The following is a 16,414-nucleotide window of genomic DNA, read 5'->3' on the forward strand; positions in this document are numbered from 1 at the left end:
GGCGGGTTGGCATACCCCCAACCCGAACCCGACCTGTTTAATAAACGGGTTACGCGGGTCGACCCGTTTATTAAACGGGTTGGCTAATTAAGCCCAACCCGAACCCGCCTAAGAGGCGGGTTGGCGGGTCGTGTCAGAAATTGCCACCCCTAAGTGGGGTTTGGGGGAGGGGTCTCAAAAATCCATAATACGGTGGTATGATGGGCGGTAATACCTCGTTAGCACGGCGTAGAGATTGAGGCACAGATTTCAGGCGTAATGTCGGGGCCATATGAGTGTTGTGTCTCCATCCATGTGAGACTCATTAATTCCTGTTTCCCTTTATGCTACGAACCCACACCTTTTTGTAGGGGAATATTTTATCCCACCAAAAGTTGGATATCATTCTGCTAGAGACAAAGCTTTTCCCCTTATAAATTTTAACTCTCTCTTACCATTTTCCCACCCTCAGCATTTATCTCCATTTCCCTTACGGCCAATAACCTCCTAGCTCATCAACCATGGCCGTGACTATGCATGTGAAGCTTGAAAGACTGCTTTCCATGAAAGGAGGCAGAGGGGAGTCAAGTTATGCTAAGAACTCTCAAGCTCAGGCAAGCAAATTCTATGTAGATTTAGTGTCACTCATATGCAACCATTAGTAGTCTATTATCATTTCTTTTTTGTTTTGTTTTGTTTTTTTCATGTCCATAGAGAGCTTCAACACTATGTAAGCTTTAATGTATCATAGAACAGAACCATGTTATCTGATTTTTCTTTTTTAATGAAAAATCGTGTTTTGTATTTATATGATTTTGGTGATGTTACTCATGGCCTACAAAGTTTTAGGGTTGAGTTTTGGATGTGTGCTTGGTGAGCGACGACAAGTGGGCCATGGGTGTCAGCTAGAGACCATAGTGATAAATATCACACTATTTTTTAAAAATATAATGAAATTGGTCATAATATCGTGATATTTTAGTCTTTTAAAATATCATGACATTTGCATCTTGTTGGTACATATTGGAAGTCTTTTTTGCATTTATATATTTTATTATTTCTTTCACATATGTTTTTATAGTTTTTTAGTTTATGCACTTCAACGGATATTTAAATGACGATGAAAATGGTGAGAGCTATAAAAATGTTAAATTTCTCACTAGATGGTTGTCTGCCGTTATTTTGACATTGAAGAATCTGTTATGACTAGCTGAAGACTACCAACAAGCCATAAAATGACTCTTATTATATACTTGATGGTCATCTTTTGAGAAAGCCACAAAAAATTTCTAAATTAGCATAAAATATATGCAATTTTTTTTTTAACTCGAACTGAGAAACATAACAAATATAGCAAATACATAAGTTACTTCACATCAAAAATTCAAAAAATGAGCATAAAAAATTTGCCATTTTTTTTTTAAATTTGAACCAAAAAACTCACAAATAGTTGAGTTACCTCGCATAAAAAATTTACAAAATTCATATAAAATATGTGCGGCTAAGGCGTTTTCGATGGAGACTAAGAATCACAGCACAATAAAGTGTACAATGTGAATGCACCTGATCTGCCTTCTGAGTACCGCAGGGTTATCCCTCACCTTGTCTACTAGGGAAAAATAGACGAGAGGGTAATCATGAGCAAGATAAAAATATGACAGCTACAGTTCACTTTTAATCACATTGTGGCACTTAAATTATTTGCTATTATAATAGTTAACCCGTTAACTTCATGATAAGGCTAATAACAACGACAACATCGATTAACATAATAGTAATAACAATAATAACAATGATGAGGTAATCCCATAGATGGAGGGTGACCAGGTGCAGCAGCACACACAAAGTGTGCATTGTGATTGCACCTGATCTGCCCTTATTCGATTTTCGAACCTGGGAGCCCTATGTTATAATAGTGTGCCCTAACTTCCAGCTGTCTTATTTGACCCTCCATTTTTTCCTTTTTTGCTAGTCCAAGGGAAGCTGCCCATGGCCAACCACATTGGCAGGCATCCGATTTGTAAAACCCTTGAGGTCCTCCCTGTCCACAGAAAAGTACACTCTGTTCATGGGTTTCGAACCGTGGTTATCCCATGTCAGATGACAAACCATAGTCGCCCCTAGCCGGGAAGGTGGAGCCCATGTAGCCCCCTTTCATAGTTATTAGAAACGCTAATAATAATAATAATAAGCATATTAATTTCAGTAACAAATATTGTAATTTTCTTTTGTATATTACCATAACCTTGACGTGAAATTAATCATTGCATGTATTTTATGCTATAGACTTTGGGGGGGGGGATTTGGCTCTTTATGTTCAGTTTTGCTGCTTTCTAAAGACTTGTTTTTCTATAGGCACTTTTATGCTATAGACTTTGTGCTTGGTAACGGCCAAATTTTGATGCGATAAAATCATGACATTTTTGTTTAAATGACAATATTGCAAAAAAATCATGGTATTTTGGCTGCCAAAAACTGCAGCTAAAATATCTCATTTTTTCTTGATATTTTCAAAAATATCGCTGATATTTGTCACATTGGTGCTTAGCTCGCTTTCTCTCTCCTTCTCCTTACAATCTAACAGTATCCCCCATTGGTGTAAATAGGCTGAACATGCCCGGTCAGTTCTGCATCTTCTCGAAGCAGCACTGGATGAAATGCAGCTCACTTCCTCTGAAACTACCTTCACGGTAGTGGATCTGGGATGCTCCTGTGGGAACAACACCTTGTTTATCGTCGATAAGATCGTAAAACACATGCTCAAGAGGTATGAAGCTACCGGAGCACTGGCGCCGGAATTCCAGGCCTTCTTCTCCGACCTGCCATCCAATGACTTCAACACCCTCTTCCAACTGATGCCTCCACTGGTCATGAATGCTAGCTTGGAGCAGTGCCTCACCGCCGTCGACGTTCAGCGATCTTATTTCGCTGCTGCTGTCCCGGGTTCGTTTTACCGGCGCCTTTTCCCGGCGAGGTCCATTGATGTCTTCCATTCAGCCTTCTCATTGCACTGGCTTTCTCAGGTAAGATGTTAGTCACAAATGTTGATCTCAGTGAATGAAAATCTCGCACGATATTTTGAAAGTTTTTGTTTTTCTCGAGAAAAGCTTGAAAACATATTGGCATATATAAACATGTAAACTAGCCAGGATGGGAATATATTGGCATGTATAAACATATAAACTTTAACAGGTTTAAGTGCAATTGGGTGGAGCTCGTAATGTTGTTGATCTTAATCTAGAAAGGATGGGAATTCTCCAACTTAATAGAATTTGGAAGGATAAACTTCCCGAATGGTTTCCGAATCCCATTGAATTGTAATTGACCATTGTGTTCTGGTTGGCGTCTACCTAGCCCTGCTTGCCAATAAAAAATGTAAAATATGTAAAACATATGTAAAAATATGAAATATATAATTAATACAAAAATACTATAACAATTGTTTTTTCACGATAATATTATGATAAAAGTAATATTTATAAAATAGATGATATTGGTTATTATATTGGTATTCTAAAATATCACAATATTTTCAAATATCTGTGATATTTGTCAATTAGGATGCTTATATCCCTTTCATTCCTAACTTTTCTGTCACGTTAGAAAAAAAAGTTTCTGTAAATCTGAATTGACAGTATCAGTTTTCATATCTCTCTCTCTGTCTCTCTCCTGTGAGAGTGCCCAACACTTGAATTCCAGTGATTCTCACTAGAAATATAATCTATTGTGGTGGAGCTAGAACTGGATCTGGAGCCGGCAGTGTCATTGTTATGGGGAAATCAATGCCATATATTCCTCACACGTGCTACTTGGATCCACAATAAAACTGATGCCTGGATTACTTCATTCATCATATTTTCTTCACACGTAGTTGCCTTTCACAGTGCACAAGATGTTTTTCATTAGATCGTTCATCGTGTTTTTCATCAAAATAAGATTATTGGGTTAACCCATCTAAAAAAAACAGCAGATTAGATCTTTAAAAAAAATGGAAAAAGGAGATTTAGAATATTCTGTAAAACGTCTTCGTCTCTGAAAAAGGTGGTTCATTCTCATCTGCAGGCGCGTTCTGAAAATGGAACGTTGTTTTGATGTTTTCCTCTTTGATAGAACGTAGCTTTCATCATCAGTGTTTGCCATAAAGCATGCCTGTCGCCAATTGCTGTGGCAAAAGAATTGTTCTTTTCCGCTCATTGAACAAGTTGTGGTATGGTCCCCTTAGAAAAAAGCTTAGGTTATATCATTCATCATGGCCTCTCAATTAATTCCAAGTGGAAACCCAAGAAGCACTAGCTTGGCTCCATACCACCTATATAATGAGTGTTTTTTCTGTTTGTTGTTGAATGATGGAGTGGTTGGTGAGACTGCATGCGGGCTATAAGCTTAATGGAAAAATGTCATGATTGCATGTGATAGGATGTGAGTTGGTCAGCATATATCAGATAACTTTCTCAAGCTTCACACTCTAGGAGCCAGAGTTTAAGCTGTTTATCTATTGAAAAATATTCACATGAAAACTGAAAAATTTAAGCATCCAGCAGATATATCAGGTCATATTATATAACCAATTACCGTGCATCCCACTTGGGAACTGTAAGAGTGGGACCCACAGGCACCTCCATCGAGTGACGTGTGGGGCGGGGATTGATCAATGGAGCGGTAAATCAATTATATACAATATGTCCTGTGTTTTTTTTATGTTTATTTAATGACAGATCAGGTGCAATCACTTTGTAAAAAGTGCATGTTCTGCTGCAACTGACTGCCACCCTTCCGCTGTTGGGCCCCATGGCTTACGACGGCAGATCAGGTGCAGTCACATTGCACACTTTGAGTGTGCCGCTGCACCTGATCTGCCTTCCATCTTCTGTAGGACCCCACAGCTGACAGGCTGTACCTCAGACATGGAGGGCAGTCAGGTGCAGTGGCACACTCAAAGTGTGCATTGTGATTGCACCTGATGAGACATCTGGCTTATAGGCTGTGCCGCATAGATGTGTGGCAGTCAGGTGCAGAAACACATGCGCTTTGTGCAATGTGATTGCACCTGATCTAATTTTTGCTTATTTCTTTCTTAAAAGTAGCTAACAGTGTTAACCTTGGGTCTGCAAAACTCGCTATAGACAGACATGATATTTATAACTGAAATTTTGTCTAAATCGTTATTTTCTCTCCTTTGTTTTTTTTAAAGAAATTCTCTCCTTTCAATATAGCGATGTCATTGGCTACCTTTAAAATAAGGGTAGATGTCTGCTTCTGAAGGTGGCAATCAGCTTTGAAGATGATTTCTTTGATTATTAGATGTTGGGTTAAACAACCACGTTGGTGGTGGTTACCCACGATGTGAGTAACGCTTCCCTACATAAATTATGTTCTTTTCGTTAAACTCATTACCGAATAAAAGGGAAACGGTTGTTCAACCGTTTCCATTCGGTGATTATAAAAGGGTTTCATAAGCAACCCATGAAGTGTGTGCAAATACAGAAATTCGGAGGGAAGAGGGTCAACTCACCATCTGTATACGGTAGCCTGCGCTTGTGGTGGCTGCAGACCGGCTGAGTTGAAGAGCGCCCTTCTCCGGCAACGTCCTCCGCCCTCCGGCAATGACAACAACAAGTACACGCGCTCTGTTTTTTTTTTGTTTTTTTTTTTGCAGGGCCACCGTCATACAGGGAGCCGGTTGAGGCCTCGCCGAAAAACCCCCATCTGAACCCAACATTGGGTTATGGGCCCACCACGCTTCCGCTGCGGGGTGTGCTCTGGGTCGACCAGCAAAGCAGGTCACCGTGGGGTGACGCTGCTGCTGGTCATCGGCGCCTGTCGCCGGCACCGGCGACTGACGCCGTTGGGCGACAGACAGTAAAAAAAAAAACTATCTTACCTCTGTTTTTTGGGGTTTCCTGTCGGCGAGGACCCCGCCAGCGTTTCCTTCTCCATCCGCCATTAGCAGGCTGCAGGAGCCGTCGCCGGAGACTATTGAGTCACCGGATTTCTGAAGGCTTCTGCGTTTTTGGCCGGCGGATGGCTGCTTTCGCCGGAGAAGAAGCGCCATCATGCGGCGGCGTTGGTCGCCGGAAGGCGCCGGTGTTGATCGTCGGTAGGCGGCGACGTTGGTCGCCGACAGGCGGCGGCGGTGAGTGAAACTACGAAATAGGGTTTTTGAAAACCCTATTTCGTGTTTCACGGTTTAATATCGGGATCCTTTATCGGATCCGGTATGAATCGGGTTCGACCCGGATCAAGGAGCCTTCGGGTCCGACCCGGATCCGGTATGTACCGGGTCCGACCCGGATCTAGTTGCAACCGGGTCCGACCCGGATCCAGCCCAAACTGGGTCCGATCCGGATCCGGATAACCCCGAATCTGGCTCGGATCCGGTTTGTACCGGGTTTGACCTGGATCCAAGTCTTAACCGGGTCTGGCCTGGATCAAGATAACTCCGGGTCCGACCCGGATCCAGGCTGTACCGGGTCCGACCCGGATCCGGCCTGTACCGGGTCTGACCCGGATCCGGATAAACCTGGGTCTGACCCAGATCCAGTTTGCAGTCGGGTCTGACCCGGATCCAGGAGGGTCCAGGTACTATTTGGGCTGAACCGGATCAGAGACTGACTCAACCCCTTTCTGGGACCGGTTCAAAGCCATTTTTGGCTGGTTCCTTCTAGTTTCTCACCAGTTCTGAGATGCTAAGACCCTGTTTTCTTAAATATAAGAAAATACATGGATTTTGGCATACGGTTATAGGGTTTTTATGAACTTTTGTTCATACTTGACCCGGTTCATAAGTTTCAGAACCGGTTCGGACCCTTGGATGACCGGTTTGGGGATGTTTCAGACCGGTTCAGAGTGCTTTAAAATCGGTTCGTGAAACATATGACAAGTTCATTCAGTTTTAGAACCATTTTGAGAGTCATATGTCTAGTCCATTCGGTTTACGGACTATTTTAAGATATTATTTTGTATATAATATTAGCATTAAGGATAGTCAGATAACTTAGTGTATTCATGTCACCAAAGTGACTGAATACACGTATGTTGTCAAAATATTGTACTATCATATAGTTTTAGTCAATATTATTGTTGTACTTATATTCATGAAACGATAAACGACCCAAAGGTAGTTTTATCGTGTTTGGAATTTAAGTAGGGTAGAATAAGGTAAATGTATCGAGATACATCACACATGAGTATCCAAAGGTACCTTGTGTTGATGGTCTAACTTCACAAGAACCTTAGTTTTACCGAATATGGTCGGTAGGCGAAGTGGTTTTGCGTGTCAGAACTCTTACCAAAGTAGGACTCTGATGACCCCCTTCACTCGTCTGAAAAAAAGCATATCAAGGGCCTTTTATTATTTTGCTTTTTCCACTAAAGTTTTAGTCTCGTATGAATGCTTTCTGATATGTGTTTTTTGTCATGCAGTTTCTAGTTCTGTGATTTTAGATGCCTCTAGCTCTATACCTTTTCTAGATGGATCTAATTTTAGTGATTGGAAAAAAACTGTTTTATTTGCATTAGGGTATATGGATCTAGATCTGACCCTAAGAATAGATGAACCCGCTGCCCTCACTGATCAGAGCACTGCTGATTAAAAGATTGCTTTTGAGAAGTGGGAGTGCTCGAACAGGCTTAGCTTGTTGCTTTTGCAATCTAAAGTAGCTAAGAACATTCGAAGTGCTATCCCACAATGCAGAACAGTGAGGGAATTCATGAATGCCATTGAGGCACAGTTTGTGAGTTCAAACAAGGACAGAGCCAGTACCCTGATGTCAAAACTCATATCTATGAAATATACTGGAGGGGGAAACATTCGCCAACACATTTTGGAGATGAAAAACATAGCGTCTCAGCTGAATGACATGAAACTCACCATCTCCGATTCTTTCCTAGTGCATTTAGTCCTAACATCCTTACCCTTAGAATACGGACCTTTCAAAATCTCGTACAACACACATAATGATGAATGGACATTTAATGAACTCATGTCCAAGTGTGTTGAAAAAGAAGAGAGGATGAAAGGTGAGAAGGTGCAGAGTGCACATATGGCTTCTCATACGTCCAAGGTAGGACCAAGGAAGAATGTATTTAAGAGAAATGCTAGGAAGAAACCAACTGAGGATAAGTCATCCCAAGACAAGCAATCCAACTCTGCTCCCATAAAGTGTTTTTTTTGCAAGAAGAAGAGACACATAAAGGCAGATTGCATAAAGTACAAGAAGTGGTTGGAAAAGAGAGGTAATTTGTCATTTGTTTCTCATGAATGTAATTTATTACAAATTCCTGAAAATAGCTGGTGGATTGATTCTGGTGCTACTATTCATATTTCCAACTGTCTACAGTTGTTCCTGAGCAAAAGGGAACCAACAATGCATGAGAAAAGCATCTATTCGAAAAACAAGATGCGTTCACATGTGAAGGGTGTTGGAACCTGCAGGATTACTCTGGTTACAGACGTAGTTTTAGATCTTCATGATGTCTTTTATATTCCATCGTATAGTAGAAACTTAATTTCAATTTCAAAGTTGGATAAATTTGGATATTGTTTTAAGTTTGAAAATTCTAAATTATTCATATTCAGAAATTCAATTGAAATTGGTTCTGCATCAGTTTATGATGGTTTATATAGATTGAATATGAAAATCCAAACTCAGAAGTCTTTGACTTCTGAATACGCATTGGTTGGAAATAAACGTAACATGACGAATGATTAATCTTACATGCTTTGGCATCGAAGGTTGGGTCATATCTCTGAAAAGGGAATAAAGAGACTTGTAAATGAAGGGATCTTGCAATCTCTAGATTTTACTGAAAATGATCCATGTGTTGATTGCATAAAGGCTAAGCATACAAACACATATAAAGAGGGTGTCAAACGCAGTAGTGAGATATTAGAAATAGTCCATACGGATGTATGTGGACCATTTTCTCCCTCTTACACAGGCGAAAAATATTTTGTCACGTTTATTGATGACTATTCTCGGTATATGTATCTCTACTTGATTTTCAAAAAATCTGATGTTTTTCAGATGTTTAAGGAATTTAAGAAAGAAGTAGAGAAACAAACCGATAAGGTTATTAAAATAGTCAGGTCTGATAGAGGTGACGAATATTATGGTAGGTTTACTGAGATGGGGCAAATGAAAGAACCATTAGCGCGATTTCTTAAAGAGGAAGGCATTGTGCCTCAATATACCATGCCTGGTAGTGCCTATCAGAATGGTGTAGCTGAAAGGAGAAATCGTACGCTTAAGAAAATGATCAGAGCTATGTTGAATTATTCAACACTTCCCATAAAGTTGTGGGGTGAAGCCTTAAGGACTGCTGTGCATATTTTGAATAAGGCTCCTACAAAATCTATGCCTAAAACTCCTTACGAGCTGTGGAAAGGTAGGAAACCATCACTGTCTTATATGCACATATGGGGATGTTCTGCAGAGGCTAAACTATATAACCCTCACATTAAAGCCTTTGATCCAAGAACAACCAGTGGATATTTCATTGGTTATCCAGAAAGATCAAAATGATACACGTTTTATTGCCCATCTCACTCACCACAGATTGTTGAAATGGATAAGGCTAAATTCCTATAAGATGGTTCAGTAGGATTAAGTGCACTTCAAAGCATTGGTTTTAAGGAAATACAGGATCCAGTTTCATCACCTGTTAAGGAAAACATTGAAAGATACCACATTGTTATTTCTAATGATGGTGTGGTTGATCATTTGAATGTTAATGAAAATATCCAAAGTGAACCTATTGTGGACAATACGGAAAAGCACGAACAGGATGATCAGGTTCAATCAGAGCCTGAGGAACGACCTGTTTGGAGATCCACAAGGATTAGGAGATCCGCTAGACATCCTGATTATGTGATGTACCTTCAGGAGCCTGGTGATTTCATAGATATGGATGATGACCCGTTGACTTTTATGGAAGTTGTTGAAAGCAAACAATCTTCACACTGGATTGAAGCCATGAAAGAAGAGTTAAACTCTATGGCTAAAAATCAAGTGTGGGATCTTGTCACGTTACCTAAAAGAGTAAAACCCGTAGGCTGTAAATGGGTCTTTAAGACCAAGAAGGACTCCAAAGGTAACATAAAGAGACATAAAGCAAGATTGGTTGCTAAAGGATTCACCCAGATGGAGGGCATTGACTATAATGACACATTTTCTCCTGTCTCAACTAAGGAGTCAATGAGGATTATTCTGACCCTCGTAGCTCATTATGACTTAGAGCTACATCAGATGCATGTGAAAACAGCGTTCCTCAACGAGGATCTGAATGAAGATGGTCGTTTGGTTTGTAAGCTTAACAAATCAATATATGGACTTAAACAGGCCTCCCGACAGTGGTATATTAAATTTTCCCAAGTCATTGTGACTTTCGGGTTTACAGAAAATATTATTGATCAATGTATATACCTTAAGGAAAGTGAGAGTAAGTTCATTATATTGATGTTGTATGTGGATGACATCTTACTTGCAACCAACGATATAAAGTTACTTTCAGAGACAAAACAGTTTCTTGCATCACATTTTGATATGAAAGATATGGGTGAGGCTGCTTATGTTCTTGGCATTGAGATTCGTCGAGACAGAGCAAAAGGTGTTATAGGCCTCTCCCAAAGATCCTATATAGAAAATGTGTTAAAGCGATATGGGATGGAGAATTGTTCTCCTACTTCTACACCCATATCAAAAGGTGACAAGCTGAGCCTAAAGGATTGTCCACAGAACGATATTGACAAAGCACAGATAAGTGCTCATCCATATGCATTAGTTGTTGGCAGCTTGCAGTATGCGCAGACATGTTCCCAACCAGATATTTCTTTTGCAGTAGGGGTACTTGGCAGATTTCAGTCTAACACAGGTTTACCCCATTGGAAGGCTGCCAAGAAAGTCTTGCGGTACTTGCAAGGGACAAAAGACTATATGTTAACGTATCATAAAGTTGACCACTTTGAGGTCATTGGCTACTCAGATGCGGATTTAGGAGGATGCCTTGATAGTAGAAAGTCTACTACTGGGTACGTCTTCTTACTTGCTGGGGGAGCGATCTCTTGGAGGAGTGGAAAGCAGACGACCACTGCTGCCCACACCATGAAGGCAGAATTCATTGCATTGTACGAGACTACTTCGCAGGCTATATGGTTAAAGAACTTCATATCACAGTTAATGATGGTCGATTCCATTGGTAAGCCACTGAAGGTCTACTGTGATAATGAAGCTGCGGTGTCCTTTTCGAACAACAACAAAAGTATTACGTCATGCAAGCATATGGAATTGAAGTATTTTGTTGTTAAAGAAAGGACGGAGAATCATTTAGTGCATATTGTCAATATTGGTACCAAAGAGATGATCGTTGATCCTCTTACTAAAGGGCTAGCACCGGGATTATATTCCGAACATGTAATGAGGATGGGATTGTTAAACTCTTTTTGACATATGCAAATAAATAAAGTGATCACTTTCAGTTTTTTATTCTCATTACGGTTGTTGTTAATCTCATATGGATTCGAGATTCAACTAAGGACCTTTAGAATAGAATAAAAAGGCTATTCTATTCATCAAGTTATTCCCATAAGGTTTCTGGTTAAAGGGTTTATCGTCGGAACAAGTGGGAGAATGTTGGGTTAAACCACCACGTTGGTGGTGGTTACCCACGATGTGGGTAACGCTTCCCCACATAAATTTTGTTCTTTCCGTTAAACCCATTACCGAATAAAAGGGAAACGGTTGTTCAACCGTTTCCATTCGGTGATTATAAAAGGGTTTCATAAGCAACCCATGAAGTGTGTGCAAATACAGAAATTCGGAGGGAAGAGGGTCGACTCACCATCTGCATACGGTAGCCTGCGCTTGTGCTGGTTGTAGACCGGCTGAGTTAAAGAGCGCCCTTCTCCGGCAACGTCCTCCGCCCTCCGGCAATGGCAGCAACAGGTACACGCGCTCTGTTTTTTTTTTTGTTTTGTTTTTGCAGGGCCACCGCCATACAGGGAGCCGATTGAGGCCTCGCCGGAAAACCCCCATCCGGACCCAACATTAGATCCATGTTCCATAGGATATCGCTGATTAAAAAACATGAAGTATGAAGCTTAGCATACAATTATTGGTTGATTAGGGTCCACATTAGAAGTTTTTATCAAAATACTGCTCTTTTTTAAGTGGTCATGCATACTTTTGGAATTCTTTGGTACAACAATGTGAGGAGACCACTTCAGGCCACATTTATATAAATGATTCCTCACTTATATTCAATCCACACCACACATCTCACCTGATGGAGATGTGTGCCGGCCCCACTCTCATGTTTCCCAAGTGAGATGAATAATTCCTAAGTGATGCGGAGAGCAGTTATGCTCATATATGCTGTGTAACTAATCATCGGTTACAGTCAATCCAGATTTCAGATCTCACTTGGAAATAATGCATTTCACTTGGGATATGTGAGATTGGGCCCGACACACATCTCCAACAAGTAGGAGGTAATGGAATATAATAATTTGGTTACATGGTAACTAAGTGGTGATTGAATTTCTTTCAAAAAAAAAAAAAACTAAGTGGTGATTGAATAAAACCAACGATCAGTTATATACGAATATGACCTGATCTGCTCTTCAATGCAAGGGACTTATTTGGATGTGTGTGTGTGTGTGTGCGCGCATGCTGACGGGCATCTTGTTTAAAGGTGCCGGATGTGGTGATGGAGAAGAGATCTGCTGCATACAACCGAGGGAAGATATTCATACATGGAGCATCAGAGCACACTGCAAATGCGTACAAGAGGCAATTTCAGCATGACTTGACAGGGTTTCTGAGGTCAAGATCTCAAGAGATGAAGCGTGGAGGGTGCATGTTCCTTGTGTGCTTGGGTAGGACCTCAAGCATTCCTAGTGATCAAGGTGGTGCAGGGCTCCTCTTTGGTACACACTTTGAAGATGCATGGAACGACCTGGTGGTCGAGGTAAAACACACACAACTACGGCCTCATTCAATTTCCAATTGTTTAAATTGATGTCCACGGATATATTTAGCCTCTGTTTGGAAACCTTGCATTGTGATGGAAACACTATTTCCATGTGTCTCCAAAGTATGGTTTTGCCAAAATGTGGTGTGGAGGATGGAGTTGCCAAATACATCTTCTTGTGAATGGTGTTGAGATGTAGTGTTAGGGCTGCCAATTCCATTAGCAAAGAAGTACTTTGGCAATACCATTTCTCTCAAACAGCAGAGAGCATGCGAGTGCTGATGGAAACCACAGCACACCTCTGATTCAAAACTCCCAAACAAAGCCTTAATTTAGGATGTCAAAGGGTCAGGTTTGTGTCAGCGAACCTGGTGCTATATGATTAATTAATAGCCTGATCGAGTTCATATGCAGTTTTGCATCTGAACTTAAATTTGAGTAGAACCTGAAATCATTCGGATAATCCAGCCTGATTACATATAAAACGTATCTGATTAGCTAACTGGATCCGAGCTAAACATTTCTTTTTTTATTCAACTCTGAATTCAAATCGGAACCTGATTTGGCAAGATCCAATTAGAAGGATTCAATAATGCCGAACCTTAATCTTTCATGAAAAAGATAATGGCTACTCAAACAAACATTTCCCGAGCATAGTCACAAATAGGGGTGGCAATTTCTGACACGACCCGCCAACCCGCCTCTTAGGCGGGTTCGGGTTGGGCTTAAGCCAACCCGTTTAATAAACGGGTCGACCCGCGTAACCCGTTTATTAAACAGGTCGGGTTCGGGTTGGGGGTATGCCAACCCGCCAACCCGGCTGACCCGTTTAATAAACGGGTTAGGCGGGTGGGTCAACCCGCCAACCCGACCCGTCAACCCGTCAACCCGACCCGCCAACCTGACTACCTGCCAACCCGATCCGTCAACCCGCCAACCCGACCCACGAACCTGAAAACCCGTTTACCCGACCCAACCCATTTATTAAATGGGTTGGCGGGTCGTCGGTTACCCGTTTATTAAACGGGTCGGGTTCGTGTTTGCCACAGCCGACCCGTTTAATAAACGGGTCGGGTTCGGGTTGAGGTATGCTGACCCGCCAACCCGACCCGCCAACCCGACCCGATTGCCACCCCTAGTCACAAATATTGATCATTTTCTGGAAATCTAGTGATTTTATTGCAACATTTTCAAAAAAATGATATAATCCCAAAAAAAAGGTGATGTTTTCAAAATATCGCTTATTTTTGGAAATATCATGTTTTTATCACACTAACAGCATGATATTTATATTTTATGTACTTAATGTTTTTCTTCTACTTTAATATATTTTTAAAATTTAAATATAGCGACACTTTTTAAGTAAACAATCTTTTTATTTATCACTGAGATCTTCTTTTGCCGCGAAAACCCTAACAACATCTGTGACTATGTTCCCCACAAAAAGGAACATGATTTTTGAACTCAACCTGCACTAGAAAAAAAAAAAAAGGAAAAAGAAGAATGGCAATAGGTACCTTCTACTGTACATAACTGTGGCAGTTTTTTTGTCCTTGAAAATTATTGCATGACCGCATAATCATGTGGAAAGGAAAAGCCAAAGAATTGTTGTTTGGCTTTTCCGCCTTTTTTCTTTTTCTTTTCTCTCTCTTTTTTAAGGTTTTATCAGGTTCCCAATCTCCTTCACCTCTTTGCTTTTATTTTTAAGAAACCTTTACCTTTTTGTTAGTTCACTCAATGGCTATCAAAATGCAAATGGAGGTGCTATGATATCAAATCGGTTCCACTCATCCCCCAATAGATCGACCATGCTGAATCCATCTATAGAGTCAAACAACTATAATAATTAATTACCACCGAGGTGGTATCCCATGTGGTAAGCGCTGCCCTGTATCAAGCTGAAGGCCCAGACGGCTGTTGTTTTGGTAAGGGTCAAGCCTAGCCCCAGCTTGCCTTTAAAAAAAAACTATGATAATTAATTATATTTGTCAAGGGTCCCTTATGCATGCGATGCATTCTAAATGCCATATGGTTTCGGCATTGTTTTCATCTAGAGCACCAACTCTTATAAAAAAATAAATTATTTTTTTTACCCATGTTACACTTAAGCATTATATGTTATATCTTCATGGGCTTACATGGGTCAAGCTGAGCTGAGCTGAGCCGAGCACTCTGTGTTGGGTCTCAAATTGTTTATGCTTATTGAGCCACGGGCCTGGTTTATCCGGAACCGAAGGTTCGATTAATACATGGACCCGGACCCAACCTGAGTTTTGATTAAGACCCATAATTTTTTAATATAAAAATAATAAAAAATATGGTTTACTGGGTATGGTCCGGGTTTGGTTCATGTAGTTCTTATTGGGTCCGAGTATGTTTTTTCTTATAATGGATCCGATTAGACTCGGGTCTGGACCCGATACCATACCCAGAAATCTGATCCAAGTCTGATTCCATCTGGGTTCAAACCAAACCCGACCCATTTGACAACCCTACCCGCAGCTCAGCTTGCCATTTATAAGATTTAATCACACATATGGGTTCAGGACTAACAGAACTTAGCCGAGCCACGAGCTACTTGGTTCATTTCCCCGGCCTACCCCTAGTGGTAATTGGGCATTCCACTCTGATTTACTAGCACGTCATGATTCACCTAACAATTGTGCAGAGAGGGCTTTTCAAAAAGATCGACTTAGTTGCACACCATTGTTTGTGGACTCATGCAGGGCCTAGTGGACGCAGAGAAGCGCGACAGCTTCAACGTTCCGGTTTATGCGCCGAGCCGGGAAGACTTCCAAGAGGTGGTAGAGGCAAATGGCTCCTTTGTGGTGAACAAGCTGGAGGTGTTCAAGGGAGGCAGCCCACTGGTAGTAAGTTGCCCCGACGACGCGGCCGAGGTCAGCCGGGCATTCGCCAACATTTGCCGGAGCGTGTGCAGCGTGTTGGTGGATGCGCACATCGGCGAGCCGTTGAGCCATGAGCTGTTCAAGCGGCTAGAGCGACGAGCCACACTGCATGCCAAGGAGCTGTTGGATCACCTTCAACTCTTTCACGTAGTTGCCTCACTTTCACTAACTTAGACAATGACACTCGTGCGTGTCACTTGGGAAAAGCGTTCAGTTCAGCAGTGAATGCAAAACATTTGAGACAAATCATTTGGTGTTTAATTTCTAATAGCTCATTTGTTTTTGCTTCCTTTTCCTTTCCCTTTCCCTTTCTTTCTTTCTTTCTTGTAATACCCAGTGGGACCCACATCCTGTTGCAGCACTGCCTGTAACCACACAAGATATCACATAAGAGATCAAAGTTGATCCGTTTGTATTTAACACGGATCCCATCATGATGGGTTCCATCATACATTCAATCCTAACCATCCAGCAGAACCATCTAGCCGTTGATTGGATGGCTAGGATTGAATGTATGATGGCAGCAATGTGATTGCATAGTGGAGACCTGTTTGGTTGGC

At 41.2% G+C, this 16,414-nt stretch overlaps 1 protein-coding gene across 1 annotated transcript; it reads left to right on the plus strand.

Annotated features, from left to right (window-relative positions):
* The first annotated feature begins 521 nt into the window (after positions 1-521).
* On the plus strand, positions 522-16,028 carry LOC149838409 (indole-3-acetate O-methyltransferase 1-like). The gene is made up of 4 exons (XM_090006584.1): positions 522-593; positions 2,586-3,002; positions 12,670-12,945; positions 15,675-16,028. The coding sequence occupies exons 1-4, from the start codon at positions 543-545 to the stop codon at positions 16,026-16,028; spliced, it is 1,098 nt and encodes a 365-aa protein (XP_089862710.1). The 5' UTR covers positions 522-542.
* Positions 16,029-16,414: the final 386 nt, after the last annotated feature.

Source organism: Nuphar pumila, chromosome 5 (assembly GCF_984573655.1).
Source record: "Nuphar pumila chromosome 5, dmNupPumi1.hap1.1, whole genome shotgun sequence".
Classification (NCBI taxonomy): Eukaryota; Viridiplantae; Streptophyta; class Magnoliopsida; order Nymphaeales; family Nymphaeaceae; genus Nuphar; species Nuphar pumila.